Source organism: Pipistrellus kuhlii, unplaced genomic scaffold (assembly GCF_014108245.1).
Source record: "Pipistrellus kuhlii isolate mPipKuh1 unplaced genomic scaffold, mPipKuh1.p scaffold_m20_p_1, whole genome shotgun sequence".
NCBI classification, from domain to species: Eukaryota; Metazoa; Chordata; class Mammalia; order Chiroptera; family Vespertilionidae; genus Pipistrellus; species Pipistrellus kuhlii.
The window spans coordinates 151,974,590-151,991,561 of record NW_023425404.1 but is presented as its reverse complement, the minus strand read 5'-3'; the positions used below and the strand labels follow the sequence as shown (position 1 = coordinate 151,991,561).

General features: G+C 38.0%; 1 protein-coding gene across 2 annotated transcripts in view; it reads right to left on the bottom strand.

Moving 5' to 3' along the window:
* The window catches only part of ANTXR2 (ANTXR cell adhesion molecule 2), a 129,385-nt gene that overhangs the window by 97,214 nt on the left and 15,199 nt on the right, over window positions 1–16,972 (bottom strand). For both annotated transcript variants that reach the window (XM_045571379.1, XM_036412635.2), the window contains exons 4-7: window positions 13,070–13,151; window positions 12,490–12,597; window positions 12,285–12,353; window positions 11,453–11,533 (exon numbers count right to left, since the gene is read on the bottom strand). In XM_045571379.1, coding sequence (XP_045427335.1) covers window positions 11,453–11,533; window positions 12,285–12,353; window positions 12,490–12,597; window positions 13,070–13,151 — 340 coding nt within the window. The remainder of the gene's footprint in view (window positions 1–11,452; window positions 11,534–12,284; window positions 12,354–12,489; window positions 12,598–13,069; window positions 13,152–16,972) is intronic.

The following is a 16,972-nucleotide window of genomic DNA, read 5'->3' as shown; positions in this document are numbered from 1 at the left end:
ATTTTCCTAGACTCCTTTTATATTACCAAAACCAATCTAAAATCTGCTTTCTTTCCTGTCTTCAAATAATTGTTACTAAACTTTGACTTTCATTTATTGAGGATTTTATAAGTTTGTTTTAAAATTCTTAATACCACTGAGTTTAAATAAATTAAAATTTCAGATCATTCTCTGAATTATTAATATAGAGTACTAGAGGCCCAGTACACAAAATTCATGCACTGGGGAGAGGGGGAGAGTGTTCCTCAGCCCAGTCTGCACCCTCTCCAATCTGGGACCCCGTCAGGGTATGTCTGACTGCTGGTTTAGGGATCGAGCCTAAACCAGCAGTCAGACATACCTCTCACAATCCAGGATTGCTGTTTCCCAACCGCTTGCCTGCTTACCAGCATGAACAACCCCTAACCACTCCCCTGCCATCCTAATTGATGCCTAACTGCTCTCCTGATGGCCCAATCACCACCAATTACCCTCCTCTGCAGACCCAGTCATCCCCAAATGCCCCCCACCCTGCTGGGCTAGTCACCCCCAACTGCCTTCCCCTACCAGGCTGGTCACCCCTAACTGCCCTCCCTTGAAGGCCTGGTTGCCCCAACTGCCCTCCCCTGCAGGCTTAGTTGCCCCTAACTGCTCTCCCCAGCAGGCCTGATCACCCCTAACTTCCCTCCCCTATAGGCTTGATCACCCACAACTGTCCTCCCTTACAGGCCTGGTCCCTCTCAACTTTTCTCCCCTGCTGGCCATCTTGTTACAGCCATCTTGTGTCCACATGGGGGCAGCCATTTTTGACCAAATGGGGGCAGCCATCTTGTATGTTGGAGTGATGGTCAATTTGCATATTACTCTTTTATTAGATAGGATTAGAGGCCTGGTGCGTGGGTGGGGGCGGGATGGTTTGCCCTAAAGGGTGCTCCAGGTCAGGCTGGGGGTTCCCTTAAGGCAAGGAGTGGGTGAGGGGCCTGTGGTGGTTTGCAGGCCAGCCACACCCCCCTGTGACCCAAGTGGAGGCCCTGGTATCTGGGATTTATTTATCTTCTCTAATTGAAACTTTGTAGCCTTTTGCAGAGGCCAGGTCAGGCCAGGGGAGTAGAAAAGCTTGGCTTCCTCCATCACTGGGAAACCCAAGCCTCCTACTCGCTCCATGGCCACAGCCATTTTTGTTGGGATTTATTTATCTTCTATAATTGAAATTTTATAGCCTTGAGCAGAGGCCAGGGCTGCAGGAGCTTGGCTTCCTCCATCACCGGGGCAACACAAACCTCCTGCTCTCTCCAGCTCCATGGCTGCTGCCATTTTTGTTGGGATTTATTTATCTTCTATAATTGAAACTTTGTAGCCTTGAGTGGAGTTCAGGGCCAGGCAGGGTATGCAGGAAGTTGGCTTCCTCCATTGCCAGGGAATCCCAAATTTCCTGCTCACTCCGTGACTACAGCCATCTTGGTTGGGTTAATTTACATACTCACTCCAGATTGGCTAGTGGGCATGGCTTATGGGTGTAGCAGAGGTACAGTCACTTTGCATATTACACTTTTATTATATAGGATTACTAGAGGTCTAGTGCATAAATTTTCCTCAGCCCAGCCTGCCCCCTCTCACAATCCAGGAGCCCTCAGATGTGGGAGACAATTCGGCAATCAGGGGAAGGCAACACCCCATTACACTTCTGCTGCTGCCACTGCCAGCAGTGCAAGCCTCAGCTGGCCTTGGTTACCTGAGCTTTGGGTGGCCCTGGGTGGCTGGGCAGCCAGTATCTGAGGCTTGCATGTGCCTTGGGCCAGCCGTGAGCAGTTGGGGTCTTCGAGGACTGGGCACTGCCATCTTGTACCTGTAGGCACCATCATCTTTGAAGGTGGGGCAGTCAATTAGCATATTCCCTCCTAATTGGCTGCAGGTATCACCATCTTTACAATGGCATGGGGGTCAATTAGTATACTTCCTCTTTATTAGATAGAATTTTCCATATCTACAGCAAACCTCCTTTTCCCACCCTGTATGTACATCTGAATATGTGAACTGATTATCCTTCAAACAACTAGATAGGATTACACCTAGGAAAAATGAAGAGGATGTTTTTAGCCATAAAAACCCTAAACATGGAAATCCAGGCAGCAGAACCTTGAGTAAGACAAGAAATGCAAGCAGCGTGAGGGAAAATGTTTTCTGAAACAGAATGCCAACACTGGAAAACAAGATCTGCCTACATGTGTGCCTGAAGAAGGTCTGTCCTCTGTTCTTTTTCTTAGTTTCTCTCCCTCCTATGTGTAGGAACCACAGGGTCTTAAACCTTTTTAACCTGCAGTTGCACACATAGGGCACAGATTGGGTATAAGTTAAAGGGGTGGACTTCCAAGAGAAAGAGGTCTAGACAGAGTAGCTATTGGTATACACAAGACCATCTGCAAAATTTGTGTTTATAAGTGAGTAAAAATAAATCTATAATAGAAAAGATGTTAAAATACATAGAATTCTAAGTTCTGGTACTTCGTGTAAAAATTCTACATTCCAGCATGTTGTTGCAAACTGTGAATGAAATGCATAAAGATGGTTTTATATGTTTACTCTCTGTAATAACAGTCACTGTCCTCCTCATCAAAACTTTCTGTCCTATTTAAAATGTATTTGTCTTGAAAGCTTCCTTTAAAATGTATGATGAGAAGCCTGCCACATATTAACACAAGAAAATTAAATGCCAAATATTTTCTCATACTTAAATTTAATACCTAAACATCTCCAACACTTTAAAAACTTTATTAAAATTCAAAATATTCACCAATCATTTTCTAACATTGACTCTGGGCATATAACACCACCTACAACAGAACATTGCAGGTAGTTTACAAGCAGCATAGGTGTGCCTTTAACAGATAGAAATTGCTAATTTCTAGGACATGCAGCATGTCAGGAACTGTCAGTAAAGATAATAATAAAGTCTAAAAGGCAGACTTTTTTTTTTTTCCTGACTTACTGAGCAGCTTTAAGCACTATAGAAGCTCATCGAAAATATAAAGGACTCCAATTTTAAATCTTATAAGAAAAAAGTCACCAAACAGCATTAGTTCTAAGCTCCCAACAGAATGAAGCTTCAGCAATTAGTTATATATGTGCATAAAAACGCAGTTAAGACAACTGGAAAGATGTTTCTCACAATCTTTCCTTGTTTGCCTTTTACCTTCCAATATACAGATTTATACTTTTTATTTCCTTTCTGGCTACTGAATTTATTTTTATCTAAGAGGTAATAGTTCAACAAAAAGCAACTGTAATTTGTAATCACGTGTTTTGATTGAGTTCATTTAAAAAAAATGCTTGAAGATTCAAAACACCAGTTGCTCAATACAGCGTGTTTTGCACTGACCATTTCTAAATATGGAGTCTCCCTTTCTCTGCACGTGAGCCAGTACTACAAGCCCAAGTGACAAATTTCTAAACACACTTTTACCAGAAGAAAACTAGAAAGGAATGTAAGTTATAATTATTGCCTTTTACTCTTCTCAGCTCCAAACACAACAAATGCAGGGTGCTGATTATACTGTTGGTGAAAATATGTCTGTATCATAGAAATATGCCGAAAATGAACTGATTTGAAACAAGAGTTTATCTGCCTCTATTTTCTGTTTTGTTTTTTTTCTTTTGATCAGCACAAACTCAGAACGATCATTTAATGTTTTCTTACAGGGTGAAGACTTTCCACAAAAAGCACATGGAAATTATAGGATAAAGTAATCATAAATATACTATCTGTTTAAGAATCTAAAGAAATTGCAGCCCAGCATGTTTCTCACTCTGCTGCATATATTATTTAATATTAGTCCTATTTTCCCATTCTCTTGTTTTATTAATTGAAATATGAACTAGAACTGCCAGACATTCTAACTCTACAATTGTTCCAATTTGATTTTTCAAAATCTAGAGTGACAAATAAAATATTTCTTGTCCAACAAAAATAGAAAAAAAACTTTATCAGCTTTTCTATTAATTTTACAAATACATATGCCTAAAAACTGTTAGCTCAGAAAAGTCAGAGGTACCATATCCATGTTTGTAACCCAACACCCAGAAAAGTACCTTGAACATAGTAGATATTTAATAAGTGCTTCTGAATGAATTTGGAATTACAACATTGGGGGGAAATAAGATATAACTGAGAAATCATGCATTTTACCCATTACAATTTACACTGATGATACAGTTAATCATAAATCATAACCATTATTTCCTCTTTTTCAATGGCCTCCTACTGAATTGAATCTGTTTTTTCAAGAATAGCAAAGCCTCTAACTGTCGTCTCCTTTTGCAGCCCAGCAGATAAATGCTAAGAAATAAACACAGGGCAGTGATTTTGGCTATGTAAATCCATGTTACCAGTTTAGTTTACTCACAAAATATCACAAAGCTGCAATTATTTACTCAAAGTAATTTGATTTCCTTAACCTACGATCCCAACTGACTAAAGGAAAAGAAGTGACTAATGTTAGTATTAAGTAAAATGATTGTGCACATGCAAATAGGGCCCTGGACAATGAATGTAAAGATAACATTCTAAAATTTTAGTAAATAAAATGTGTAATTTAAAGCAAATTTTCTATTTTTAATTTTTAGTCCATTGGGATTTAGAAAAAATGGAGTGCCTTATTAGAATGCATATCAAAACTTTTTAAATTTATTTGACTATATTGGGCTGGACTGTAATAGCTATTGACTTATTTTTCCTACCCAAGAATACTTTCTCATCTTTAACATGTCTATGAATGGTGTTCCTGTTTCTACTGGGCAAACTGTTCTGCACTGCAGGTGTCCTAGTGAGGCTATGTGTCAGGATGTCTTCTCCCTCTCCACCTTGCTCCCACCTTCTACAGAAACAGGCAGGCTGCCTGGGCTAGTCTACATACCGTCCACAAGGTAATCAGTATAGAATGAGCACTTGACCCAACTGAGTCCAACATAGTCTTTATCTGCAACCAAATAGACTCATGCCCAGAGACAATAGCTCTTTCTTTCAATAGATTTGCTAACTGAAGACCCTGTAAGCCTGACATCTTTGATTATTACCTTCATCTGACACTCACTTGAGCAAGAAGAGAACGAGGCAAATAGAATAACTGACAAAATTTACAAAGAAAGAAGACCCAAAGAATGAGGATTGATCAATGCACTGGCTGCAACTGCAACTGAGACAATTTCTTCCTTGGGGCCACCCTATAATCCCATCTTATAAAAGAGTAATATGCAAATTAACCATCACTCTGCTACACCCACAAGCCACACCCAACAATCATGCCCAACAGCCAATCAGAGTGAGTATGCAAATTAATCCCAATCAAGATGGCTGCTGCCACAGAGAACAGGAGACAAGCTTGGGTTTCCCTGGCAATAGAGGAAGCCAAGCCTCTGCAGTACTGGTCGGCCTAGGCCTCCACTCCAGGCTACAAAGTTTCAATTATAGAAAGTAAACAAATCCAAACAGAAATGGTGGCAGCCACAGAGCAAGCAGGGGGCTTGGCTTCTCTCCAAACTATAAAGTTTCAACTGCAGAAGGTAAATAAATTCCATATACCAGGGCCTCTGCTTGGGATGCCAGAGGGCATGGCTGGCCTGCAAACCACCACAGGCTTTTTGCTCAGGCCACACCATGTCCCAAGGGAACCCCCAACCTGATCCAGGACACCCTTCAGTGCAAACCAGCTGCCCCCAACCCATGCACCAGGCCTCTATCCTATCTAATAAAAGAGTAATATGCAGATTGACCATCACTCCAACACACAAGATGGCTTCCCCCATGTGGTCAAAGATCCTGCCCCTAGGTGGACATAAGATGGCCAGCAGGGAAGGGCAGTTGGGAGGGACCAGGCCTGCAAAAGAGGGCAGTTGTGGGTGATCAAGACTGCAGGGGAGGGCAGTTAGGGATGACCAGGCCAGCAGAGGAGGGAAGTTGGGGGCAAACAGGCTGGCAGGGGAGCAGTTAAGACATCAATCAGGCTGGCATGGGAGTGGTTAGGGGGTGATCAGGCTGGCAGGCAGAAGCAGTTAGGGGCAATCAGGCAGGCAGGCAGGCAAGCATTTGGGAACCTGCAGTCCTGGATTGTAAAAGGGATGTCCGACTGCCCATTTAGCCCCGATCCCACTGGAGGGATCCCAGATTGGAAAGGGTGCAGGCTGGACTGAAGGACTCTCCCCACCCCATGCACAGATTTTGTGCACTGGGCCTCTAGTATTCCAATAACTTTATTTCCCTTAAGCTATTATAAACTTGGATTTTATCAGTTGTAACCAAAAATCTTAATAGAGTAGAATATATATAAGAGGATGAAATCCAAGTTATATGGAACCAGAATAAAGTATTTTCTGGCAACAACAACAACAAAAAAAGTTTTTGCTTTTATTATTCCTTAAATACACCTAAATTATAAAAATACAAAAATAATTTCAGGAGGCATGAATTTTATTGACTTGCTCATTTACAAATTTGAATTAGGCAATGACTGCTTACTCAATGCTATATTAGACACTAGGCATAAAAAGGGGAAGGAAAATATAATCCTAACCTACCTACGATTAATATTAAAGATGTCCTGATGAGACTCCTCATCTCTAGTCAGTACTGAAGATCCTTGGATAAACAGAAGCCCAGAAGAATCTGATTTATAGTGAGCCTTACACTATAGCCAATCCTTTCTAAAAAGAGTCCTAGACACTGATTTCCAATTTTGAGTAAGTCCTGCCAGTTTTGTTTTTTCCCCCTTTATAGTTAGCTCAGATGTTAGGCTTTTTATCCAACCAGGATTTTATAAATAAAGATTTCCACAACTAACCAGTCAACCTTCGTAGTAGAACCTGCTAAAATCACTTAAGCTAAGGTCTTATCAGAATGTTTATTATATACCCTCTTCTATGAAATGTTTTACCTGAAGAGGAAATGATTTTGGAATGTTTTATCATTCCATTAAAACATAGTTTAGACACCTTTCTTAGATACTTTTAAATAAATAAAAAACGAAACACCTAACAACAATAGACATTACTGAAATAATTTAGCTGTAAAGGTCCAAGGAAGCTTCTATTTTCAGCACTAGGAATGAAGTTACCTTTTAAATGTATGATGCACTTTTTTCCCTTTATAAAGAATGTATTGGAGTTTTATTTAAATGTCCTGCATGTGTGAGCAATTATCCCCTTCTTTACCTTCCTGTGTCTCCCCATTAGGTACTTAGGAGCTGGGACAGCAGCTGCCATCACCCGGATGCAGAGCTTTTAATTCTCCTTGATGAGGGCTATTTATACAACCAGCTTCACACGTGATTCATCTCTTCTGTTTACTACTTTCTGAGGTACTCTATCAAAAAATTATGGACATATTGCAAAGAGAAAAACATCCCATGGTCTTGTTTTTTTTTAGGGGGAGCGGGGGAAAGAAGGGGGTTTTCCACAGAGCATTTTGATTTTTATTCTTTCCATATTTTTTCAGCAATCCTAGATTTTCAAAAGTTTTCATGTGTTCTTCCACAGCACTGCATTATGAAGCACTAAACTAGAAACCACGTGGTGCTCACATGTCAGTCTGACTTATACTGGTTTAAATATTTCACTTTCAAATAAAAGTCCTGGACTTACTTTTCCAAGAAACCAAAAATAAATGTCAACCTAAAGTGGAAAGTAGAAGAATTATATCCTTGTGTTTGTGGACGATGGGAGAGAAGAAAACACAAGAAAAGGAACAATGACTAAAATTCTGAAGTTTTCCCGCTTGAACATTTCACTGGACCTCCACTTCCTGAAGGGCCATCTCCCACCAGGATTTCTCCTGAGGCCCAATTCAACGTCTCTCTCTGCCCTTCTACCCAACTCCACCTTGGCTTCTAACACTCTCTAAAAAGAGCTTCCTTCTCACTGTTTCTAGTTAGCTGTCTTAGTCAGGATGAGAATGCCCAAGGGGGCATGTGAGCCCCTCTCTGTATCATATATCCAGTCCTAGACTAATTTTTTAAAGCTTACTAATTTTTTAAAGCTTACCTTTTTATTTTTGCCATGACAGTAACAACCTCAATGACAGCTGCCAGCTAATATTTGCAACAGCCCGACTCAGCAAGAAAAACGTTTCATACCTAGAGTTCAGTCTGACCCTGACTACTGATAAGGTTCTGACAGGGCAGAGTTTATTAGTCATTTCCCTTGAGGTTCTCCACCTAGTTTTATTGCAACAGACCTAGCATCCCAGTGCCTGAAATAAGCCCTGAGGAAATATGGTTTATCAGGTATCCTGTTTCCTCCTAGGTTTCTGCTCTGCATCACTACTTTTCACTACAGGGTCCCAGACAAGAATGGTGCCTCTTTTTTGAATGCAGGGTCCTGAAATTCCACATAGTTTTTGTCTTGGGAAGACTGAATCCCCTTCCCCAGTTATTGACTGGTGCCCTAGCCCCATGGCCTAACGCAGTGGTTGGCAAACTCATTAATCAATAGAGCCAAATATCAACATCACGAAGATTGAAACTTCTTTTGAGAACCAAATTTTTTAAACTTAAACTTTACCTAACGCCACTTCTTCAAAATAGACTCGCCCAGGCCGTGGTGTTTTGTGGAAGAGCCACACTCAAGGGGCCAAAGAGCCGCATGTGGCTCGTGAGTTGCAGTTTGCTGACCACGGGCCTGAGGATTTAGAACTAAGGCATGGCAAAATACTTGACTATGGGTAACAACACCATCTAGCACTCTTCGTTATTATGACCCATTTGCTAGATTTGATCCTCTCACATATCAATGCCGTGCCCTTTGAGGCCTAAATTGTTGATTCTTTAAAAAGCTGGCATCTCTCTCAGGGGACTCCTCTCCTACAGTCTTAGCCTCACAAAAGTCCTTGCTTCCTACCAGCCCTTCTAAGCTAGATCATCCTTAATCATCATCTCATTTTATTCACAAAACAACCCAAGGAGACAGATGCTAATATCCCCATTGGGCTGATAGAATTTTAAAACTCAGATTATATTAGAGAACATATACAGGCCACATAGCAGTGGTATAGTTGGAACTCAGCCAAGTCATTCTATTCCCACCATATTGTCTCCACTATATTAAGTTTCTTTTCACTGAATCTCACAAAAATTATTGCAAGAGACTTACAACATACCTTTCCATCTTCTAAATCATCCTCTACATTATCATAGAAGTATTCTTTCTAACATTCACTGCTATCATATACTTTTCATACTCTAAATTAATTTTTCATGATTCCCCAATTATTTATGAAATAAGTAATTCTCCATCCAAGCATTTGAAGTCCCCCATAATATGGACCCAGCCTACAGGTCAACATTTATCCCTCATATCCCTCCATGATCCAGGCCAAGCCACACTCCCTCTTGTGCCTCAGCCACCCAGCCCAGGCTGTTCCTAAAAGTCTGTGTTCTTTGCTTCTAATTCAATCTACTGCAATTATCACAGCGCAATCCAATCTCTACCACAAAAGCCTCCACGACTTCACATATCAAACTTAACCCATACTTCTGGCAACTTTACTCTAGCCATATTGACATGTTAACATAAATTACATTATAGGATTCTTTTTATTACATAGGGTGGTTCACTGAAATTTCCGGCCTCCAAATCCCCACACTTCATAATTCCTGCAGGGGATCACCATATTCCAAAACTCAACTTATTATTTTCAAGCGCCTTCAGAGAAGATAAATTGTCTGATTTAAGTAGATACCTAGAAGAAGAATTTGCCTATCCACCAGAAGTACTAATATATGATAAGGCCAAGTTACATGTCTTCTCTGAAAAGAGATGGAGGCTCTAGTCTCAATGTTTTGAGGCATCTCCATACTGCTTCCCATAGTGGCTGTTTATATTCCCACCGGCAGTGAATGAGGGTTCCTTTTTCTCCACTTCTGCTCCAACATATGCTAAGTCTTTCAACACAATTTACTCAAGCTAAAGTCCATCAAGAACTTTAGGAAATAAAGAATGTAGTTACAAATTCCATTCTAAAGTTTCCCAAATACAAATTTTAAAAAATGAAATTTAACAAATAAACATAAGTAGGCAACAACAATAATATTATCTCCTCTGGTAGTTAACTATTAATTTCTTAAAGGAGAAATCTGTAATCATAACCCATAAAGAGTTTTGAAAAGGAAATTAGTCATGTGGAGAATTCTGAATTAAATTTTTTATATACAGAAAAAAAATATTCCAAAAAGGAATAACTCAGTAATTTCTTTTCTCTCTGCCCGTATAATTATTAAAAATAATTATAAATTCCCAAGCACAATAAAATTTTACTTAAAATACAATCCACTGATTGATTGATTTATAGGGTCAAATTATCCTCTATTTTGCAATGTCCACCCATATCCCAATATTTTAAAGCAAATCACAGTTGTAGAGTATTTATCTTGTATCCAGCTATAAAAATATTGCAATTTTTCATAAAACTACTAATGTATGTAAAGTCCTAAAACATTTAAATCTCTGTTCCATTCTGCATTTACATTTTGCCTGTCCAGTAGAAGTACTAATATGTGATAAAGTAACTTGTCTTCTCTGAAAAGCTCATTAAATAAGAAAAAGAACTTACATGATACTAAAACCAAATTCAATAAATATCATTTCTGAAAAACATGATCTTTAAAGAAAAATTTAAACACCAGAGCCCAATGTCAGAAGAAACTACAATATTCCCACCTTCAATAAATACCTAAAGATTAAAGAAAAGCTTTGACTTAGAGAATATTATATTATCCACTTCCATTTTAGGATGATGTTTACCAAAATATCATAAATACTTAATAGCAACTGTTCCTAGTGCTTCTAGCAAAAGGCAGTAAAATGAAACATAAACCTCAGCTGTGAAAGCCCAGGAGTTTTGCTTTGCATTTCATCACTCCACTTCCCCATACCCTGTTTAGGATAGCCCAGATTCTAATGATCACCAGAGACAGCTCCGCTGAATTCGAAACAGAAATATTATGAGTTCCAGTGAAACTATTAATCATTAAAATGAAAAGAACAAGAGCAGTCAAATGCTCAGCCAGTGGTTCAAGTTGCCTGACTGATAGCTAGGAAATACCATATTGGAAAGAGAGTAATCACACATTCCAATCCAAATTTTTATTTGACATTGCTTCTATAAAGCTCTATAAAACTCTCCAGCTATCAAGATGCTGAGGAACGCCATACTCTAAGGGTAGAAGTGTCTAAGATTGTTTATGAAAATCTTAAACTTGAAATCACAAACCTAATCTTCACAGAGCTCAATTTGCAAAAATTAATACCAAATCTGACAAACAAAATCTAGGTCTTTAGAATTACATGGTGCTTGCAATACCGAACAAACTTCCTCCTTAATCTCTTTCTTCCAGATAATGACCACCTGAACTGGATATCATGATTACTTCTTACAGTTTTAAATGTATCTAAAATTATGAGCCTTTCCTGCCCACAGAGATATACTCACAGAATTAATTATTCCTTTAAGAGCATGAAATCCACCTTTGACAGGAAAAACTTGTTCCTTGGAATCAGCAATTCTTTCGAGCTTTAGAAAGAGGAGAAAAATTTAATTAAGAGGTGGTTGAGACATATAACATTTTATAAACTTCATTACATTTTAATTATGTTCTTCTGAAGAATTACACCGCAGGAGTCAGCCCCGCCTGCAGCCTGTCAGAAACTGCATAGGGAGACTCCAAATGCTTCACAATGAGATGAACTGACATCAGCTTTACATTGGCCTCAAGTTTCAATTTCAAAACATCACAGAGCTCTACTAGCTGTAAATGTCATGAAAGAAAAGAGTCCTAATGAGTCATACCCAACCAAAAACTTAAATGCAAAATCACTTTGTGAGTAGAAAACAAAAAATTAAATATGTAAAGCCTTAAAACTTCATGAAAAAAAAATGTTTTTTAAATAAAATTATTAAAGATTTCTCATAAGCAAATTTCCTAAATCCTTGAACTCCTACGGGTCTAGCTTTAAATAAAAATAAAACACTTAAATAAGAATGTAATAATAATCTTGTCAGTTGAGTTAAAGAACAGAAGTACTTATATTATTTTAACCCAAATGTTTGTCCTTAGTTCTTCCAAACCAAAAAAATGTTCAATAAATTCTGAGTTTTATTTTTCAGTAATGAAACCTGTTAAGATCAGACATTATTAATCAAGACATACAAGAATATGCTCATTTTTACAGATTATCTTTAGCATCGGTGAAAGGAATTTAATAAACTATCCTTAAGACAATTATATGATTTAAGTTAAAGTTTATATATCTGCTCTACTCACCTGAGCTGGTACAAAGTCAAGGACACCAACACAATAAACTCTAGCCCCAAATGACCTGGCTAATTTTGCCTATGGAGAGAAATAGAGATAGAGGCAGAGGTAGACAGAGAGAGAGAGAGACAGAGAGAAAAAGGTTAATTACTCAAATATCAGGCTATCGATGAATACACTGGGGTGGAAAGAATAGTTTTAGTTCAATACTCACCTCTTTCTCTGCATATGATGGCACCAGACCTTCCAACTTGCCATCTGTCAGAGCAATTATGATACTGGAGGTTTTTAAGCCCCCTGCTTTCTCAATTTGTTCATTTGCCTAAAAATAAAGAATAATTATCCAACTCACAATTTAATCTTAACTTTGAACCAGCATGTTCTATTCAAGCTGAATTTATAAGTGTGACAAAATCAAGGTATTAGGGGCTAGCTTTTAAAATACAGTATTTGTGTTAAATATTTTATTGAACTATACATATATTTACTTTATAAAGTAGTTACTATTGGGTTTAAATGACATAGATTTTTAGCTTTGGTTGGCTACTCCGACTATAACCATAGAGAAAATAAAATAAAAAATTCTTAAAAGGCAAAATACCATCCAAATTTTTCTTAATACCATGATAAGGAATGTTTTATATCAGCCTCATTCCTAAAACAACTAAACAAATTTAATTTTTTTTTTTCTAAGATACGTATGGGGATCTTTCAGTTTGACTGAGAGCTATAAATTATTTCATCACAGCATCAGAAAAAATCCCTCCCGTATGTGTAAATGTTAAAAAACTTACTTTTTTTAGTCCTTCATGGATGAATGTCTCTCCTACTGGAGTGACAGCTTTTAAGTCCTTCAAGCCTTGATTGATTTTGCCTCTGAAAATAATGTTTTATAATATTAAGGTAAACAAAAATGAGCAAAGATCACAATAAGCACTTCTCAAAACACATGGCAGCATTGCAACCAAGCTTTCTTCAGTAAGAAAAGGAAGGAGCATGAGCTTTGAGGGCAGATAGCTCTCCATACCTTTTGTCATTTTAATGAATATATTATAACTAGAGGCCCAGTTCACAAAATTAGTGCACAGGGGAGAGGAAGTGTCCCTCAGCCCAGCCTGTACCCTCTCCAATCTGGGACCCCTTGAGGGTTGTCTGACACTCTGTTTAGGCCCGATCCTATTGGGCAGTTGGACATTTCTCTCACAATCCAGGACTGTTGGCTCCCAACTGCTAGCCTGCCTGCCAGCCTGGTCACCCCCTAACTACTCCCCTGCCAGCCTGATTGATGCCTAACTGTTCCCCTGCCAGCCTGTTTGCCCCTAACTGCCCTTTCCTGCTGACCTAGTCATCCCTAACTGCCCTCTCCTACAGGCCTTCCCTCCACAACTTCCCTCCCCTGCAGGCCTGGTCACCTCCAACTTCCCCCCCCTGCAAGCCTGATTGCCCCCAACTGCCCTCCCTTGCAGGCTTGGTCACTCCCAATTGTCCTCCCTTATTGGCCATTTTGTGGTGGCCATCTGTGTCCACATGGAGGCAACCATCTTTGACCACATGGGGGCAGCTATCTTGTGTGTTGTAGTGATGGTCAATTTGCATATTACTCTTTTATTAGATAGTATATTTTTATTTTAACTACAAAAAATTAAAGTATTAACAATGTAAAATATCTTGAAAATCTAAGCATGAACTAATTTTGAGTTGAGAATATCTACCTTCAATCATATTTATTTTACTAAATGCTAAGGAGTAAAATATGTTACCTCATTAAAATAAATAAATAAAATAAATAAATAAATAAATAAATGGATGGGTGGATGGATGACAATGGATTATTCAGAAGAATAGTATAAATTAAAAAGAGAAAGAACCATAATTCTATGGTTGATAAATTACTGATTTTTTTCATCATGACTAATTAGTTGTCCCAATGGAGTACATTGAAATAAAATATGAATATAATAGTAAGAGGTATTTTGTGTGTATGAGTAAGAGAAGACAAATTTTTCAGTTTTGTTTTTTTTTAATATAGATTCCCAAGACTATTTTAAAAAGAAAAAGGAGAAAAGAAAAAAACACTTCAAGAATCTTAAGAGATAAATACTTTAATGTTGCAAAATAACCCAAAATAAACTTAAAACTAATTTTTAAATTTTTAAACTTAAAAGATCAAAAGAGAAATCTTAATATATTGCTTTGGGAATTTTCGTTTTTAAACAGAAACAAAGAAAAATACCTTTTTAAATAAAAGTCTTGAAATATTAAAGTTAAGTATAATACTTTCAATAAACATGAAGAGCAGTTACATTACTGAGGATGATAGATGACAAATGAGAGAACTGAAATTCAAATTTTCATATTATCTGAAAATCAAGGAATTTACTGGGGTCATACACAATATGATATATACTATATATACCTCATATACTATTAAAACACATGACAAAAATAATTAAAAGTTTATTATTTTGTCATGCTGCAGTGTTGTGTTTCAAATACTTTTAATAAATGAGTCATTCATAAGAGCCTCACTCACATTTTAAGTTATTGATATTTTAATATTGTAATGAAAGTTATTTATCAAACAAATTCTCTCTCTCAAAAAGTTTCCCCAAAACACAAGACAACTTTCAAAATATGATCTTAATCTTTCTCCTTCCTGATTTAGTTATCTCTAATAACATATGCTATCTTTTTTGATACTTGGTTTAAAATCTACCTATTCTGAGCCCATCTCTAACTTCATTACATTCTCTTTCTATGGTACTCCAAACTTATGAATGTTTAGCTTTCACTACAATAAATAACTGTCTCTTAAAAACATTCTACTTTAAAATAATTTAAAATATTAATTTCACTTAATATTTTCACTTCTCAACAAGACTGCAAGTTTACAGTGGGCTACCCTCATTTGTGATATATATAATGTATCCCCCTACTCTGCACTTACTACTCATTGTAATGTCTTTTACAAAGTAAGTGTTTAATAAATTCTTCAACCTACCCTAGGGGAAAAAAATCATAATTCCACAGATGATGGAGTAAATTACATAATTTATAAACGTGTTTATTCTGAATATTTATGTGTAGTATCTACAGCAACAACTTGAAACTGATTCTGTCTGAGTCTCACAGATAAAAAAACAAATATTTGGAGCTTTCCAGAAATGAGTGGCAGCGTGTCCTTAAGTATTAATGTTTGCTGTCAAAAAGAAAATGAAAAAGACAACTGAAATTCAAGTTTACCCAAACAGATTCTGGTTGGCAAAAATCGTTTTCTCCATTCAGTTCAGACTCAGCTCCCCATCACCTCTGAGGACCAGGCAACACCAGCAGAAGACTCTAAGCTAAAATAAATAAAACCTGCCAAATGTGGACTCGGAGTCTTTGGGGAAGGTAGGTCTCTGCTAGCTTATTTCCATGGAAGAGGCAGAGCATCTCTCTCTTTTCTCCCCACACTCATGCCTGCCACCATGATAGCCTAGGTGGCACTAAACCCCCATTACTTTTGCAGCTGCATAGTCATCCGAGGAAAGGTGTTCCTTGCCCATGGCCAATTCCATCAACACAGGTGAGTCCTGGTCTCACTACCTTCCAGACAGACAACACAGTCTAGTCTGCCAGCCTCTCCTTCATCAGTAAATGTCACTTTAAGGAAAAAGAAAGCCAAACAAGGCAAGGAAGATCTTAAGCCTTCAAAGAATCCCAAGCAACCAAATACAGGTGATAAATTTACTGGTTAACAGTTAACTGGGGAAAAGCAAAATTACATAGCGGACTAAAAACAGAACTCATTCATCTATACTTTGACTTAAAGAAATCTCTAATGAAAAGCAAGGAGGAAATTATAAACTCAACATAGAAAAAAATGGATACGTTGTAAAGATCAGCTAAAAATCCAACATCTCAACCTTAGAAGATCAACCTTACTGAGCTGGGCTTTAATGGTATGTCTTCAACTACAAGGAACAGCAATATTGGAACCACTTGCTATGAAGCTGTAGTCAAGGGTGTGGGCTGCTTTCCGACACAGTGTCACCTCTAAGGTCCCAAGCGGAAGTTTCTTGTCATCCCTACACACTTCCTCCTTGTTGCTAACTACATTATGTAAACGTTCTCCTCCTCTTATTGGGAAGCCCACGTAAATTTCTTACTCATTCACAAATTATGCAAAGCTCCTATGGTTACCATAATGCTGCATCCTCTTTTCCAAGATCTTTACTTTATTTTTATTTTTACGTTTTTGTTATTGCTTTCAAAGGAAGAGAGAGGGAGAGAGGGATAGAAACATCAATGATGAGAGTCATTGATTGGCTGCCTCCTGCACACCCTCCTCCACCAGGGACCTAGCCCGCAACCCAGGCATGTGCCCTTGACCAGAATCAAACCTGAGACCCTTCAGTCCACAGGCAGATGCGCTATCCACTGAGCCAAACAGGTTAGGGCTACTTTTATTTTTACATGTTGTTAATTTTCTGCAATGTTCTGTGCAGCTTCAGATACTTTTTGAAAAGAGGAAAAATTTAAACAAATGGTATATTTAACCAGTGGTTTTTGGGTTTTTGGGTGTGTGTGTGTGTGTGTGTGTGTGTGTGTGTGTGTGTTTTATGAGAACTGGAGACCAAACTCAATAATCAACCTTAAGGATTGACCCTTTTTTAATCCATAAAATTAATACATCCATCTCTATTACCTCTCAA